We start from the raw sequence: 14,942 nt of genomic DNA, 5'->3' as shown, positions 1-14,942 counted from the left end.
AAACATTGAATTAAAAATATTCATAAATACTATAATAGTATGCAAATACTACTAAAATAACACTGGTTGAGTCGCCACTGAATGCCTAATGGATATTGTAGATTTACTGATGGATGGATACTGTATTGTGAATGGCTAACATCCTGTGCTGCCTTCAATGTGTATAAGGTATGAAAATGTAATGTTTACAAAGTCATACTCTGGATTTTTGTGTGTGTGAAGAAATCATCTGTGTGAATCTTCTCCTTTGGCTAAAGGCAATTTCTAAGGGTTGACTCATTCCCATGAGACTGCACTGACCTGAAAAACAAGCTGAATGTAATCAGAGATTGTGTGTTCTCATGTTCACAAAGATCCTGGTCATCTGCTTATACCAGCAATAATAAACAACCCACAGACACAAATAGAGAGAGGGTGGGTGAAATGAACATAAGGATATATGGAGGTGTGAAGATGTAGTATATTGTATTCACTCTGTGTGGAATAAGATTGTTCACTTCACACTTACCTTGCCAAAGCCTACAATGTGTGATAGTGCGTTAATAGTGTGTTAAGTGTTTGTCTGTGTGGTTGTCTGAATTAAAGAGGATCCGATGAGAAAGAGATACTGAGAATAATTTCTCTTTTTGGTAGTGTGGATCAGTGCACTATATTTACTTGTATATTGAATTTATATTTTTAAATTCAGCACCATAAGCCAGTTACTATAACATTTTTGCTATCAAACTTTTTTGTATAATTATTTCTATCAGTGATTTGATTTAACATAAAAAAATACAGTCTTCACTTTTCATTTTTACATTATAATGTATCTTTATTTAATATATAAATCTTTTATTTTTAGTAATTTTTTTGTTTATTATGTTATATATTATATTGTTTTATATTTGTATTATTTTATTTTGTATGGTGAATGTGGATTATTTTAATCATGTGGATTATTTTGTGAATGAGAAACAACTTATTTTTTTAGAACGAGATTCTTGTTGAATATCACAGGCCTGTTGCATGAAGAGACTCTGATGAGTTTCAGAGTAAGTTTAGTGTGATAATCTGGGGCTGGAGTGTAGGTGTGCTGATGTCTTTTATTTTGACATTTTTACTTCCAGTTTGTTACGTCAATTGGTATAGGTGCATATTACCTGTTAGTTTGTGTATGGATGGAGGAAGGGGGTGAGTAGCTGGGAGGCTCACTTTCTGTTGACCGTTTCCGTTTTATTTAATTGAATTGCATATTTTCTTATTTTACCGTCATCATTCAAAATACTGCTGTTCTCGTCATTATTTAAAACAAACCACCTGGATTTGCAGTTGAAACGCGTCAGCTTTTACTCCTTCTACCCTCTTAGCGGAGACTGGCTGCCTCTATATTTAGAGTTGACAAAAACATACAAACGCTCTGTATAAATGTTCTCTGTCAAATCAGGGTTTGATCTAGCCTGGATATCCAGACCTAAATCTGAAAATCTGAAAGATTAATGGTCTGGCGTCGACTAATGAAAATCGGCCAGCTCGAGGGGCGGCACCAAGCATGCACTTGAAAATCTCACTGCACGCAATTGGCTAACACTACGACCAATCACAACAATAATTGCGTTCAACTGCTCGTTAACGCATATATCTAATCAGCCAATCACATGGCAGCAACTCAATGTATTCAGGCATGTAGACATGGTAAAGAGACTCGAGTAAAGACCATCTGCTGAAGTTCAAACTAAACATCAGAATGGGGAAGAAAGGTGATTTAAGTGACTTTGAACATGGCATGGTTGTTGGTGCCTGACAGGCTGGTCTGAGTACTGATCTTCTGGGATTTTCATGCACAACCATCTCTAGGGTTTACAGGAGATGGACAGAAAAAGAGAAATTATCAGCAGTTCTGTGGGCGAAAATGCCTTGTTAATGCTGGGTCAGAGGAGAATGACCAGACTGGTTTGAGCTGATAGAAAAACAACAGTAACTCATATAACCCCTCATTACAACCGAGGTATGCAGAAGAGCATCTCTGAACACATCTAATCTTGAAGCAGATGGACTACAACAGCAGAAGATCACACCGGCCACTCCTGTCGGTTAAGAACAGGAAATTGAGGCTACAGTTCGCAGCTGTTCGCACACCAAAATTGGACAATGGAAGATTGGAAAAACATTACCTGCTCTCATAAGTCTCAATTTCTGCTGCAATATTCAGATTATATGGTCAGCATTTTGCCTAAACAACATGAAAGTATGGATCCATCCTGCCTTGTATCAATAGTTCAGGGTAGCTGGTGGTGAAATGGTGTGAGGGATATATTCTTGGCACACTTTGGACCCCTTTCTACCATTTGATGCATCGTTTAAACGCCACAGCTTACCTGAGTATTGCTGCTGACCATGTCCATCCCTTTATGACCACAGAGTACCCATTTTTTGATGGCTAATTCCAGCAGAACAACGCACCATTTTACAAAGCTCAAATAATCTCAAACTGGTGTCTTGAACATGTCAATGGCCTCCAAAGTATCCAGTTTCCAATCCAAAATAGCACCTTTGGGATGTTGTGGAACTGGATATTCAGATCATGGATGTGCAGCCAACAAATCTGCAGCAACTGCGTGATGCTATCATGTCAATATGGACCACAATCTCTGAGGAATTAATTAAAATGAATAATTAAATGTTAATTAACATGATATTATAATTATATATAGTTAGAATCCACTTAATATAGATGATAAATAACTAGCAGCGACTCTCTGTGCTAAATGTTTCGTGTGGTAATTATTGAATGCGTTTAGTTAGCTTGCTAATGTTTTGAGACTGGAATGCAGGTATGAGGAGGAGGAGGTTGTGTGGTCATGACTTTAGAGTCTGGATTCCATGTCTAGTAAATTAAACATGAGTCTTTCATCTCCAAGCAACACTTCCTGTCCAATTAGAACATCACACTGAATGAAGGAAGATAAAGAAGACAATTAGTATGGAAGTAAAATAATGCCAAATTATTTTGAAATAAAAAGCCTGTTGAATTGCACTACTTGAAAAAAATATGCATTGCATTAACCATGCTTGTATTTTAATGCATTGTATTTTTAGGGCTTGCATTTTTATGGGCTGAAATTCAACATGGTTGTATATTTAAGCTGTGAGTATTTCAATTCAAAACATTTCAAACACATTTTCATTAATACAAATTCAATAATCCATATTCACCTTTCATATTTCACTTCCAAAATATTCAAACTGTTTAAAAATACAACCTATAATATTCAACGGGCAATTTTCGGTCCATTTTATTTCACTTTACAAATTCGCTTTCACAAATTCAGTGGTTCAAATTCGACAGTAAATTCAACATTGACATCCAGGAACTGCAGGAAAAGCAGTAGATTACTGAGCATAATCTCCATCTGCTGTTAATCAACCTCACCAGCAGGAGGTGCAAGCGCATGTTGTTGACTAAGACCAGAGCAACAGTTAGAGCAAGCCATTCATTCATTCATAAAAACTGATTTGTAGAAATGTACGTGTATTTGTTATGAGGGCTGTTAGACAGACATAGCCTATTTCTCTTGGTTGTTTAGTTGCCTTAACTTTATATCGTGGCGATGTGGTGCGCGGGTTTCCCTCAATAATTCAGGATTGCTGGACATATAAAACGCTTATCTTAATGGACTAATACAGTGATATAAAAGACCAAACTCACACCTTGAGAAGGCCGTACTATATGCCTACAGGCAAGCAGATTGACTCAGAATATGAACTTAACACGCAAAGTTTCACGCTGAGCGTTTCCCAGTGATATACTGGTTATAAAGTTGGCTTGACGTTGGACGTTCGCGCATTTAGGGACCGTCTCTAAAATTACATACGACATTGGTATACACGTTTCTAACTTCAATAGCATTGGAAGAGAATGACTTACAGTCATAAAACCAACTGTAAAGTGTTGCAGCACATCGCCGCGATATAAAGTTTAGGCAACTAAACAACCAAGAGAAATATATGTCTACCTCAAATGTAACATTTGTTCTGTACATCAGCATCGGGGGAATAACATTATAATCTCGCTCACGGTAGAGAAAGATGCATGTAGGCTACACAGTGAAGACACTAAATTAAACATAAAAACAGCCCTCATAATATTCACAAATACACGTACATTTCTATAAATCAGTTTTTATGAATGAATGAATGGCTTGCTCTAACTGTTGCTCTGGTCTTCGTCAACAACACGCGCTTGCACCCCCTGCTGGTGAGGTTGATTAACAGCAGATGGAGATTATGCTCAGTAATCTACTGCTTTTCCTGCAGTTCCTGGATGTCAATGTTGAATTTACTGTCGAATTTGAACCACTGAATTTGTGAAAGCGAATTTGTAAAATGAAAGAAAATGGACCAAAAATTGCCCGTTGAATATTATAGATTGTATTTTTAAACAGTTTTAATATTTTGGAAGTGAAATATGAAAGGTGAATATGGATTGTTGAATTTTTATTAATGAAAATGTGTTTTGATTTGAAATACTCACAGCTTAAATATACAACCATGTTGAATTTCAGCCCATAAAAATGCAAGCCCTAAAAATACAATGCATTAAAATGCAAGCATGGTTAATGCAATGCATATTTTTTTCAAGTAGTGCAATTCAACAGTCTTTTTATTTCAAAAACATTTGGCATTATTTTACTTCCATAATTAGAGTCCTTTGTGGATCTTGTTTGAATATTCTTCTACAATAAGCATCCAAACTACAATTGTGCTTAAAAAGTGCTGTGAGAGTTCTGTAGATGCACATTACCAGTAACATGATCACACTTCTGTCTTTCTACATTAAACTCCAACCCATCACATACATACATTAATCTGACCGTAGGCTTTTTGATTTATTCATCACAGCCACATTCTTCTGTGTTAAAATGAATCACTGTTAACATGAAGTCACAGCACTACTTATTAATGACATACATCACTCTTTTCTTCTCTTCTCTTCATTCTCTTCTCTTCATTCAGTAGCATCGATAAAACATTTTATGGCAGTGATAAAATTGTTATTACATTGAAAAAAAAAACATTGGTATAACATTGATTGAAAAAAGAAAATAATTCCGCCATGCCTTGTGCCTTCTTTGTCTCTTTGTCCAGAGGGCTTTAATGGAAACTCATTTATCTGCCCATTCATTATTGAGGTCCTCTCTCTGAGAGGTGTGTGTGTGTGTGTGTGTGTGTGTGTGTGTGTGTGTGTGTGTGTGTGTGTGTGTGTGTGTGTGTGTGTGTGTGTGTGTGTGTGTGTGTGTGTGTGTGTGTGTGTGTGTGTGTGTGTGTGTGTGTGTGTGTGTGTGTGTGTGTGTGCGCTTGAGAACATGAGGTTAACAGAGCATAACGTAAGGCGAGAACACTGTGTTTTTGACACTCCATTTTACCCTCGTTCATGCCCATTATTATCATCATCATCTCTAAGACTTAAATATATTACTATTGTAATTCAATTGCACTGTCAAAAAAATTAAGTTTTTCACATTAAGTAAAGATTAGTAAAAGTACAGTCTTAATTTCTTTACTTGCAAAATTTGAAGATTTCATTTTGGTAGAAAACTGCAGGGAGACTTTTAAGCTTCTGTGACAACAGGTTTACAAACACTTCTCATTATAAATCTAGTAAAATGCTGTAATCATCTGTCCACAACATCGTTGGAAATTATGTGAATGTGAAAATAAAGCACAGCACGTTCTGAGACACTGAAAACACCAGATTATGAGCTGCACGCATGTAAATATTGGATCATGAGCTGCTCACGTGTAAATGGAAACAGTGCCTTCACTCTGAAACACGCAGCACAACAGACTACATACTTATTAAATAACACAATTTGTGCGATTGGATAAGCCCAATAAGACATATCATCATTTTGATTTTAGTTCGACTTCTGGATGCTTTGAGAAATGGAAGGCGATAGACATTCTGATCTTTGCAACTTCAGTGATCTTTTATGTTATTATGAGAAGGGTAAAAATATATTCTTCTAGGTCATTAATTGGAAACACTGTAGTCTTTATAAACTTTAAGAGCAACACAACAAATTCAGCTGACATTATTATGTATGTTGATGTCAACTTTCAATTATCCTGATAATGGATGATTCTCAGAGAACTTGTAACACACACAGAGAGAGAGAGAGAGAGAGAGAGAGAGAGAGAGAGAGAGAGAGAGACCATAAGCGGAACTAAATAGTTTGTACAAGAAAAGGAAGGATATCCAATCAGAGAAAAGTAGAGAGGGAGTATATGTTTGTTTGTGTCTAAGGGAAAGAGAGACTGTATAAAGGACAGAAAGAGAGAGAGGAATGATGCTTGAGGCTGAAATTTTCCAGCTGGACTCTCCTGTTAAATGAGCCGTGTGTGTGTGTGTGTGTGTGTGTGTGTGTGTGTGTGTGTGTGTGTGTGTGTGTGTGTGTGTGTGTGTGTGTGTGTGTGTGTGTGTGTGTGTGTGTGTGTGTGTGTGTGTGTGTGTGTGTGTGTGTGTGTGTGTGTGTGTGTTTGATTTTGAGTCTTATTAAAGGAACACTCCGACTTTTTGGGACTTTAGGCTATTCAACTTATCCCCCAGAGTTAGATAAGTCCATACATACCTTTTTCATCTCCGTGCGTGCTATAAGTCTGTTTGACGCACCCACCGCTAGCCTAGCTTAGCACAAAGACTGGATGTAAATGGTTGCAGCTAGCATACTAATCCAAATAAGTGACAAAATAACGCAAACATTTTTCTATTTACATGTTGTGATTTGTATAGTCACAGAGTGTACAAAAAACAAAGTCACATGAGACACAGACATATTTTAACCGTATAAATACTGGGAACTATATTCTCTGAAGGCGGAAGCACTGCTACTTGGGCGCAGAACCTGAGACGCGCTCTGAAAGAACTCTCTGCTCCTCACCACGGCGCGTCTCAGGTGCTGCGGTTATCACTCCGCCCAAGTAGCAGTGCTTCGCCTTCTGAGAATATAGTTCCCAGTATTTATACGGTTAAAATATGTCTGTGTCTCATGTGACTTTGTTTTTTGTACACTCTGTGACTATACAAATCACAACATATAAATAGGAAAATGTTTGCGTTATTTTGTCACTTATTTGGATTAGTATGCTAGCTGCAACCATTTACATCCAGTCTTTGTGCTAAGCTAGGCTAGCGGTGGGTGCGTCAAACAGACTTATAGCACGCACGGAGATGAAAAAGGTATGTATGGACTTATCTAACTCTGGGGGATAAGTTGAATAGGCTAAAGTCCAAAAAAGTCGGAGTGTTCCTTTAAGCTATAGCTTAGAGAAAGTTAGAGTATGATACAATCACCAAGATGGTTGTCCAGCATCACTATTTTTGCATGTATATTAAAAGTATCATTCGATACATTTAGCAGTGAAAAATCAGCTGTAGGTTATCAGAATATACAAACATGAAAATTCTCCCATTCCTGAATTGTTAAACCTTTTTTTGGGGGAAATGCAAAATCATGAATTTTGTGGAGTTACACTGGAATGAAGCTTTCAACAACAATTTTATTTTTTATTTTTGTCAAAGTGCCATAAATGTATGATAAGAGTCCAAGTCTTTTGGGATAGCTTTCAGAGGGGAAGTGAATGTCAGATCTTTAAAAAAAAAGAAGAGAAAAAAACAGGTTGATCCCCTAGTGAATAAAAAGAAAAGTATTTGAAATAAGTATACTACAAATACATTTACATATTAATGTACTTAATATAAATACCCTGCAATTGTACTTTTGGTATACTAAATTGGTATACTTAAAGTCTGCTAAATTAGAACATCTAATTTTGTATTTAATGCACTTTAGTTATCCAGAAATAGTGCTGAGGTCACACTAAAGCTGTACTTAAGTATACTGTATATGATTGTGCTCAAGTGAAACTATTGCAAGTGTACTTTAGGTACACTTTAAATATCTTGCATTTAAAAACTGCTAGAATTTTTTCAGAGATCATACTATCCTTACTAATAGTGATATTAAACAAAAAATTTTAGGGTTTGTTTAGTGTAAGTGTAAGTAGAATATACTATCTGTACTTTATAAAAATGATTATGTCTATGAAAGTCCCCCTAAAACATGAAAACTGTGTGTGTGCGTGCGTGTGTCTGTGTGTGTGTGTGTGTGTGTTAATGCCATGGCCAGGCCAAGTCATTACACGTATACATGTGATAATCATGTTGCGCCAATCTGAACAAGTAGGTCAAGATTAATACTACATAGAACAGAAAAAAGAGATCAAGTTGGATTTTGCAGGTGTACTGTATAGAATAAAATAGAACAGTAGAATAGACATTTAGTATTTAATACTAAAAGTATATACAACCTTAAAACTGGTTTATTATGGTGAGCTGGACTAGAATACCCAATTAACAGTATAACATTTTTGTTTTCTAGTAAAATTGATTGTTTAACTTTACCTGCTCTTACAGTATGTTTGGGATCGTGTGTTTGTTAATTTGAGTGCCTGAGAAGTTCTGTGATGAACCATTAAACTTTATCTTTTACACTCTCCAAAATGTGTCTCAGATGGTAAAATTGTGGACAAAATTGGATAGCGTGAAACTGGCTTTTATTGAAAAATAACCTCAAATAAAAATGAATTATCCTTGTACCAGAAGTAACATTTGGAATAAAAGGATCAGTATTATAATAATTATATAATATTGATGTTATATTAATTATAATTATAATATAAGAAAGAATAATTTAATTCACTGTGATTTAATTAAACACAAAACATACAAATTCAATTTCATAAATTGTTTAATGTTTGTTAAATTGTTTATAAAATACTGTTCTGTTTCCATTTTTATATTTTGCCACTTATAAATTTTTAGAGTTTAGAAGTGTTTTAATATTTTCTATATTTAGATATTTAAATATACTATTAATTATGTTTCATGATTATTTATGTATTGTATTCACTGTTCTTCTGTTCAAACTCAGTGGAAATGTAATTTTGTTGCCACTGGCCGTTATGCAAGGCAAACAAAATTTGAAACATCAAATACAACAAGATGAAATTAAATTGGAAGACTGGTTTATAAAGGTAAACATCATGTTACATGACTAAACATTACAGAGAGCTAAGTCTTGCTTTAAGAACAAATTATTATTTATTAAGCCCCTTGTGTGAACTACATGTCCAAAAATTGTCCAAAGACCTTCTTGAAACGCTAGCTGCCAAGGTGCAAAGGTGAGCGGTGTGTGTGTGTGTGTGCGTGCGTGTGTGTGTGTCAGTGTGTGCGTTTGTGGATGTGTGAGTGTGGGTGTGTGCGTGTGTGTGCGTGTGTGTGCGTGCGTTTGTGGATGTGTGTGTGTGTGTGTGTGTGTGTGTGTGTGTGTGTGTGTGTGTGTGTGTGTGTGTGTGTGTGTGTGTGTGTGTGTGTGTGCGCGTGCGTGCGCGTGCGTGCGTGTGCGTGTGTGTGTGTGTGTTTGCTGGTTAAATTTTCATGTCTTTTCCAGGCTAGTGATTTATAATTCTGTCAGGTCCTGAACCTCTTCCAGAAAGAACATCTGTTTGGAACCCTTTAGATCCTGTGTGATCCACGGTGTGTGTGTGTGTGTGTGTGTGTTCAATAGGTAGTCCAAATTTAGCTGTTTAAATGGTAGCTTGTGCTGGCATTCTCAAGTGTGTGTTGGACAAGCAGGATAGATGCTTTTGGACCTGAGATCCTTTAAGGATGTTGTTGTTTTTTGCACTCACTTGCTCTCTTTTCGTCTTTTTTCTAGCTCTCTTTCTTTGCCCTGGCTGTTAGCGCTAGGTAAAATGAATCATACAACCTATGGCTGTGTGTGTGTGTGTAGGCGTTGTTGCTTTCTGGTGTCTATTTTACAAAGTCTATGTGTGTGTTTGTTATTGATTGCTGAAAGCGCAGCATAAATCATATCTTGATCAGTCTGTTTGTGGTACAGCAAAACTCGTTCAGTGGTCAGATTGATGTTGTACATATGGGAAAAGCCTGTGTTCTTATGTGTGTGGAGCAAAGGCGAACATTCACCACAATCCCACCAAAATACTTTATAATACTTGACATTTTTTTAATATCACGGGTTCCATTTGTTTTCCCGTGAGGGTTAAATTGAATTCAGCGGCTGCGAGTGTGTACGCGAGAGTGTGTGTTACACCAGTCCGGCATAAAGCATGCCAGTGTGACAGAAGCTGCTAAACTTGTCTCATTATCCCATAAATATTCCCCGCCCTGCTCACGGTCACCTAGCATCCCATCCATCAATCAAAGCCTTCTGCCATTGCTGTGCCGCTACCACAACCACTGCAACCTTCTGAGGGAGCCGCACTTAGACCCTGATACAGAGTCCATTACACGCTCCAACCAGATCCTGGCTGATTATAAAACACTTTCAGCTTACAGGAGACAGCCTGTTCTAATGGATCACAGTCTTCTCTTTTACCTTCAATTTAATAAACACATATATATAATATAGCAGATCTCATTTCGTGATAAATGTAGGAGTTATGTGGAAAATGAATTGATGCCGGTGCTAAAGTTCTGCTAAAACTTGTGGATGCTTAGTTGGCTATAAAGTTTGTGCTGCTTCTGCTGTCTTTTGTTGTTTTGCTGGTTCATGTACCTGTGTTTATTAGAGATGGACTGTTATTGTTTTTTATAAGCCTATTGATTTTTGGCTAATAATTGAAATGAACAACCGATTTCTTTTTATTACTTTGTAATGTGTGAAAAGTAGAAATAAAACAATCAAAGGTAAAAACATAATGTCCATAATAAATATTTGTATTATTATTTAGTTTATATACAGTTTTTTTAATTGATATTAATATTAATAACAATATTGTTTACATTATTGCGTATTTACAACTTTTCATTTATGCCACTTTTTTATTGTTATTATTAGGTAGTATAAACTACTATACTTTTGGGGTATTATGCTAACTAAGGATGTATTTATTTGATTAAAAATAAAATACTTTTTTAATACTGATAAAAAACAGTAATATTATTATTATTGTTTATATTTTTTTGTAATTAATAATTTATATAATGTATCATTTTATAATTTAAATATTTTAAAATACTATTTATTCCTGTGATGAAAAAGTTGAGTTTTCAACATCATTACTCCAATCTTCAGTATCACATGATCCTTCAGAAATCATTTTAATATGCTGATTTACTGCTCAAGAAACCTTTCTTATATTATTATCAATGTTGATAATATTTCCATGTTTCCACAAATATATTCCCTTTTTTTTCAGGAATATTTGATGAATATTAAGAACAGCAGTTATTTGACATTTTAAATGCCTTTACTGGCAATTTTGATCAATTTAAGTGTTCTTGCTGAGTAAAAGTATTAAGTATTAAAAATCTCATTGCCACCAAACCTTTGGGTGGTAGTGTATATTTATTAGTAGTAGTGTTTTATTTTTTTAATGCCGTTACATTTATGTAACGTTGAACACTATTGTTTCCTGTTAAATTCACAATTGTTTAATGGCATTGTTAGGTACTATTACTTTACTAACTTTAAATGGGATAATCCAATATATAAGAGGACTGATTACGTGTAAGTAGCTGTAAAACAATTATTAATCAAGGTGATTATTAGTGTATGTCATTTTATGAGATTTTATTGTAGAAGTGAAGGATGCCTTGTTTCAGGGCCGTCATTGAGGAGGGACAACTGGGAATGTTGTCCCGGACCCTGTGATGAGGGGTGCCCCTAAAAGGGCCTCTATCTCATTGCACCTGGGTGAGTAGGGGAACCACCCATAAAAACGTTGCCCTGGGTCGCGTGTATTTTAGCGACGGCCCTGCCTGGCATTACTGGGAGTGTGTGTTTTAAACTAGGCCACATATTCCCTCTCCTCTCCTCTCCTCTTGCAACGCAACCTACTAAACCAGTCAAGCATAGAGACCCAATAAAACTTCTCCACTCTTCCTTTTTCTCTTGTCTTTCCCCCCTCACTCCTCTCATCTTTTCTCTACTCTCAGCAGACCCTTGTTAATTGTATTGATCCTAATCTCCACAGACACTGTCCGCGAATGACTTTACTCTAGTGGATTACATCAGAATTACAGCTCCACTCCACATGAAGTGGACGCATCCGCTGGGCTTACCTCATATGAAAGACCGCTGATCGGCCTGCAGTAATTGAATGTGCCCCAGGGGTGTCATGAAGCACCCCATAAAGGGGCTGACGCAGGAAATCAGCACACCCTAGTGCTCTGTATAGGGTTGCTAGGCGACATTTAGTCTTTATCAAACAATGCCAGCAAACCAAATGATCAACATCACCTCAACATCTGCTTGGCTGTTTACAACACATGTTTGACAAATAAAATCATGCACCAATGTGACTAAAATGGACAAATGTGGGTTGGTTTGCATTTAAATGGTTTTCTCTCTCTTCTTATGCTGTTATGAGAAAAGGTGTTAGTATAATGGAGGAGCAAAGGTTTAAGACCTGAACATTAATATACACAATACTGCTACCTACAGGAAACACTGGGATATTACAACTAAGGTCATCACATTCACGTTTGTCACGATAGCTGAAATTAGCTGAAATGTTATAGTAGCAAAGGCTGCGGTTTACTCATTTTAAGTATATACTTATGATGGATGAATGAAAAGTTTCTCTCTTTTTGTTCCTCTCTGTAGATCAGTATATTTATGACTCATCTCTCCAACTATGGGAATGACCGCTTGGGATTATATACATTTAACAATTTGGCTAACTTCCTGAAATGCTGGACCAACCTGAGGCTACACACACTTCCTCCCCTGCAGCTCGCACACAAGTACTTCACACTCTTCCCGGAACAGAAGCACCCGCTATGGCAGGTCAGTCATAGAAAGACACAAACTGTCTTTTACCTATATTCAAATATTTGAATTTACTTAAACCTTTATTTACGATTAACACTTCATGAGTTTCCCTAGTTTAATGAGAACTGGTTATAAATAATATTTGAATATTAGATCAGAATATTAGAAGGATTTCTAAAGGATCATGTGAAACTGAAGACTGCAGAAAATTCAGCTTTGCCATCAATTAATTCATTTTTAAAATAAATTTAGAATAAATCGCATTTTAGAATATACTAAAATAGAACACATTTATTTTCAAATGAATATTTCCAAATATTACTGTTTGTACTATATGTTTGTGTTTTTTTGTTTTTGTTTTAAATTAATGCAGCCTAGTTGAGCATAAGAGACTTATGACATAAACATTTTAAAATCTCTTTTTTTTTTTTTTGACCAGTTAACATTTTTTTAGACTTCTTAAATACAGTATATTTTACCTTACATAAAATGTCCTCAAGAAGTTACCACAGGGGAAAGCAGTCCTTTGCAAATTGACATGTTGGTAAAAAGCCCACTCTCTGTGGCCTGTAGGCTATGTAACTATCGCTGTACATCAAGCACTCCAAGTCTCAAGTGAACACTGACCAATGACAAGCAACCAGAAAATGAACAGTTGCACTTTACAACTTCTCACAGGGACGACGCTTGGATTTATGGGGGTTTTGCACAATTTTAGCATCTTTTTCTCAAGCATTTTTCTGTGGTTATTCAAATGTAGTTTTAAAGATGCTGCATATAGGTGTTACAGCCTTGACTAGAACTACAAAAAAAGATTTCAAGTGAATTTCATAGTGTCCTGTTCTCGACATAAATTGCTTATTAAATTGCTGCAGTAACAATTACAGTACAGACATACTGTATGTCCTGAAAACGAATATCTATTAATATCATCATATGATATCTGAAGATGATCCCAAGGATGATCCATATACTGTACAGGCATCGAGCTACAGACAATGACCTGTCCTCTGCCTCCGTGCTTCTGTTAACAGATAATATATTGATTTGATTGAACTTTATGATGTTGTTTTTTTTAGAACCCATGTGATGATAAACGCCATAAGGACATCTGGTCCAAAGAGAAGACCTGCGACAGGCTGCCCAAGTTCATGGTGGTCGGGCCTCAGAAAACAGGTAATTCTGTACTTCTGTTACGAGAGCGCGTTTCTTCCGTCTTTCCTTTTGCAGGGCTTCAAAGTCGTGTGTGTGCACGTATCTCCTCGCTTCGCTGTTCCCCTTGATCCTGCTTCATATCTCACCTTGTGCTGCTAGAAATGATGAAAGTGCAACCACGGGCGTTGAGCTCTAGAGGAGAACAACACAGACACATCCCCAGAGGGCTGAGGGTAGAACAAGGGAAAGACAGAGCGCTGTTTTGGGGCTGTAAGATTTTGATTGGTGTCAAGACACTGTCTTGTTAAACACTTCTCCTCTCTGCACTCATCTTCTTTCCTGCTGTATCACAAACTCGCAACACACACTCAGAAAAAAAAAAAAATCCATAAGGTAAATGGGGTATTGATCCCATGTCTCTTAGTTTCTTGGTCTGTGGGCTGAATCTCCTGGCCCGAGATGTTTCTCTTCAGCGCTATCAGCTGCACATATAATTTCATCGTTAGCAGGGGAAGGGCGCGTTGATTTACTTCTCCTTTTTCCGTTCTCTTCTGCCCTCCTCCTTTCTCCCTTCATCTCTTTCTCTCTCTCACCAGGCACGACAGCGCTCTACCTCTTCCTGATCATGCATCCCTTCATCTCCAGCAACTTCCCCAGTGTGAAAACATTCGAGGAAGTTCAGTTTTTCAACACCAACAACTATCACAAAGGCATCGACTGGTGGGTGTGAAACATGTACTTGTGCTCCAGACACTTTTGTGCATGGGTTTCACTTTGTTAAAGGTGTTTTTTGGCAGAGTATGCACTAGTTATGATGTGTAAAAATGGTGAAGGCGTAGCTCATGAATATTAATTAAATAATACATTTAACATGATTTAATTTTAGATTACATATTTATCGCAATTGCGAGTTATAAAGTCTGAATTGCAAGATATATAATTGCAATT

The 14,942-nt window shown here is 36.5% G+C and overlaps 1 protein-coding gene across 3 annotated transcripts in view; it reads left to right on the top strand.

Annotated features, from left to right (window-relative positions):
• ndst3 (N-deacetylase/N-sulfotransferase (heparan glucosaminyl) 3) overlaps window positions 1-14,942 on the top strand; it is a 165,599-nt gene that overhangs the window by 140,389 nt on the left and 10,268 nt on the right. For all 3 annotated transcript variants that reach the window (XR_013797959.1, XR_013797960.1, XM_079615273.1), the window contains exons 7-9: window positions 12,672-12,854; window positions 13,919-14,015; window positions 14,591-14,714. Coding sequence is in view for 1 of the 3 variants with exons in the window: in XM_079615273.1 (XP_079471399.1) it covers window positions 12,672-12,854; window positions 13,919-14,015; window positions 14,591-14,714 (404 nt within the window). In the remaining 2 variants the exon portion in view is untranslated. The remainder of the gene's footprint in view (window positions 1-12,671; window positions 12,855-13,918; window positions 14,016-14,590; window positions 14,715-14,942) is intronic.

The sequence above is a fragment of the Phoxinus phoxinus genome (assembly GCF_949152265.1).
Source record: "Phoxinus phoxinus genome assembly, chromosome: 6".
Classification (NCBI taxonomy): Eukaryota; Metazoa; Chordata; class Actinopteri; order Cypriniformes; family Leuciscidae; genus Phoxinus; species Phoxinus phoxinus.
The sequence above is the reverse complement of the archived record's forward strand: the minus strand, read 5'-3'. Positions and strand labels throughout refer to the sequence as shown.